General features: G+C 68.3%; 1 protein-coding gene across 1 annotated transcript in view; it reads left to right on the top strand.

Annotated features, from left to right (window-relative positions):
* The first annotated feature begins 77 nt into the window (after positions 1–77).
* Positions 78–2,243, top strand: part of PPP1R13L (protein phosphatase 1, regulatory subunit 13 like) — a 9,968-nt gene continuing 7,802 nt past the window's right edge. Inside the window, 6 exon segments of the mRNA XM_012653436.1 lie at positions 78–147; positions 257–402; positions 809–1,313; positions 1,394–1,486; positions 1,577–1,668; positions 1,910–2,235. Of these exon segments, the coding sequence (XP_012508890.1) occupies positions 93–147; positions 257–402; positions 809–1,313; positions 1,394–1,486; positions 1,577–1,668; positions 1,910–2,235 (1,217 nt within the window). The 5' untranslated portion in view covers positions 78–92.

Here is a 2,243-nt window from a genome sequence, read left to right as displayed (position 1 = left end):
GCTGCCCAACGTTCCCTGAGGGCGGGGTCTACACGGGCTGGGTCTTAGACGGCTCCCTCCCCACCCTGCAGGCGCCCGCTCCAGCTGGCACCATGGACAGCGAGGCGTTTCAGAATGCGCGGGACCTTTTGGACCTGAACTTCCAGTGTGAGCTGGGGTAGGGGGCGGGGCCGGTGGGCGGGGCCCTCGGGCAGGTGGGCAGAGGCCGGGCCCCTGCCAGGAGCCCAGGTCCTTACCGTCACTCCCGCCCGCCCAGCGCTGGCCATGAAGCACATGGAGCACATGAAGCAGATGGAGCTGGACACGGCGGCAGCCAAGGTGGACGAACTGACCAAGCAGCTGGAGTCGCTGTGGTCAGACTCGCCGGCACCTCCTGGCCCACAGGCCGGAGCCCCTTCTAGGGTGAGCCTGGCTCCTACCCGGGCCTCCAAAGCCAGCTTTGCTCCACACCTCAGGCCACAGGCCTGGATTTCAGGCAAGGCTGCCCCATACGGTTGTGCAGGTTGTGGCCTATTCAAGGTCGCCTTAAAGAAGTGGAGGTGCACATCTAACAGGACCCTCAGAAGGAAAGGGGCCTGTCCTAAGTCACGCAAAGGCGACACACAGTAATGAGCTAGACTCATCCTCATTCAGGGGTCTGTCCCCAACACTCCTCACCTGGTCTCCCTGTGCCTGAATTTCCACCGCTAGTCCAAGTCCTCTGAGATGACCTTCAGTTACCTCTTTTGACAACCCCCCCCCACTCCCCCGCCACTGACCCCTCCTTTAATGTCTCCTTTGACCCCTCAACGTCCTGGCCTCCCCACAGCTGTCCCGGTACAGCTCCAGCCCGGTCCCGGAACCCATGGGCAGCCGAGGGTCCCCCCGGAAGGCGGCCACCGACGGCACAGACACCTCATTCCCGCGCTCGGAGAGCGCCCCGGCCCTGCATCCCTACAGCCCGTTGTCCCCCAAGGGCCGGCCGTCGTCTCCCCGCACTGCGCTCTACCTGCAGCCCGACGCCTACAGCAGCCTGGACCGCGCGCCTTCGCCCCGGCCCCGCGCCTTCGACGGTGCAAGCGGCTCCCTCGGCCGCGCGCCCTCCCCGCGGCCAGGCCCGCTCCGCCAGCAGGGTCCCCCCACGCCCTTCGACTTCCTGGGGCGCGCCGGCTCCCCGCGTGGCAGCCCTCTGGCCGAGGGGCCCCAGGCCTTCTTCCCCGAGCGCGGGCCGTCGCCGCGCCCCCCTGCCGCTGCCTACGAGGCGCAGTCCGCCTTTGGGAGCCCCCTGCTGGGCGCGGGCGGAAGCGCCTTCGCCCCGCCTCTGCGCGCACAAGGTGAGCCAGGGGGCGGAACTTGGGGCGCAGAAGCGGGCGGGGCCCCCTGGTTCCCATGTTCACTGCAAACGTCCCCCCAGACGACCTGACGCTGCGCCGGCGGCCCCCCAAAGCCTGGAATGAGTCTGACCTAGACGTGGCGTACGAGAAGAAGTCTTCGCAGAGCTATGAACGTGAGTGACGGAAGCGGGTGGGGGCAAGGAGGGGAATGGGGGACCCAGAGGACAGGCGCCCCCCAGACCCTAATGATTCCCGCCTCGCAGGCCTGGACGTCTTCGCGCGGCCTTCCTCGCCGGGCCTGCAGCTGTTGCCCTGGAGGGAGAGCAGCCTGGACGGGCTGGGAGCCGCTGGCAAGGTGAGCGGCGGAGGCTCTGGGTGAGGGGAGGGCGGGCAAGGTCGGGAGCGGGGTCCGGGCCAGGCTCACCCCGCTCCCTGGCTGTGCCCGCGGTCTCCGTGCCTTTCCCACGCTCTTCCTTCGATATGCTGCCCTCCACCCCTTCCTGGACGTTTGCTCTCCCTCACTGCCTGGGCTTCCCCTTCCCACCTTTCGCCCTTACCTCTCGCACTGGAGCCCCTTCTCCCTTCGCTCCTCCCAGGACAACCTCACCAGCGCCACCCTGCCGCGCAATTACAAGGTCTCCCCTCTGGCCAACGACAGGCGTTCAGATGTGGGCAGCTACCGCCGTTCGCTGGGCTCCGCGGGGCCGTCGGGCACCTTGCCCCGCAGCTGGCAGCCCGTCAGCCGTATCCCCATGCCTCCTTCCAGCCCGCAGCCCCGCAGCGCCCCGCGCCAGCGCCCCATCCCCCTCAGCATGATATTCAAGCTGCAGAACGCCTTCTGGGAGCACGGGGCCAGCAGGGCCATGTTCCCTGGGTCCCCCATCTTCACCCGAGCACCCCCGTCTAAGCTGCCTCCCCAGCCCCAGCCTC

Source organism: Propithecus coquereli, unplaced genomic scaffold (genome assembly GCF_000956105.1).
Source record: "Propithecus coquereli isolate 6110/MARCELLA unplaced genomic scaffold, Pcoq_1.0 Scaffold42, whole genome shotgun sequence".
NCBI classification, from domain to species: Eukaryota; Metazoa; Chordata; class Mammalia; order Primates; family Indriidae; genus Propithecus; species Propithecus coquereli.
This window is presented reverse-complemented; position numbering and strand designations above follow the sequence as displayed.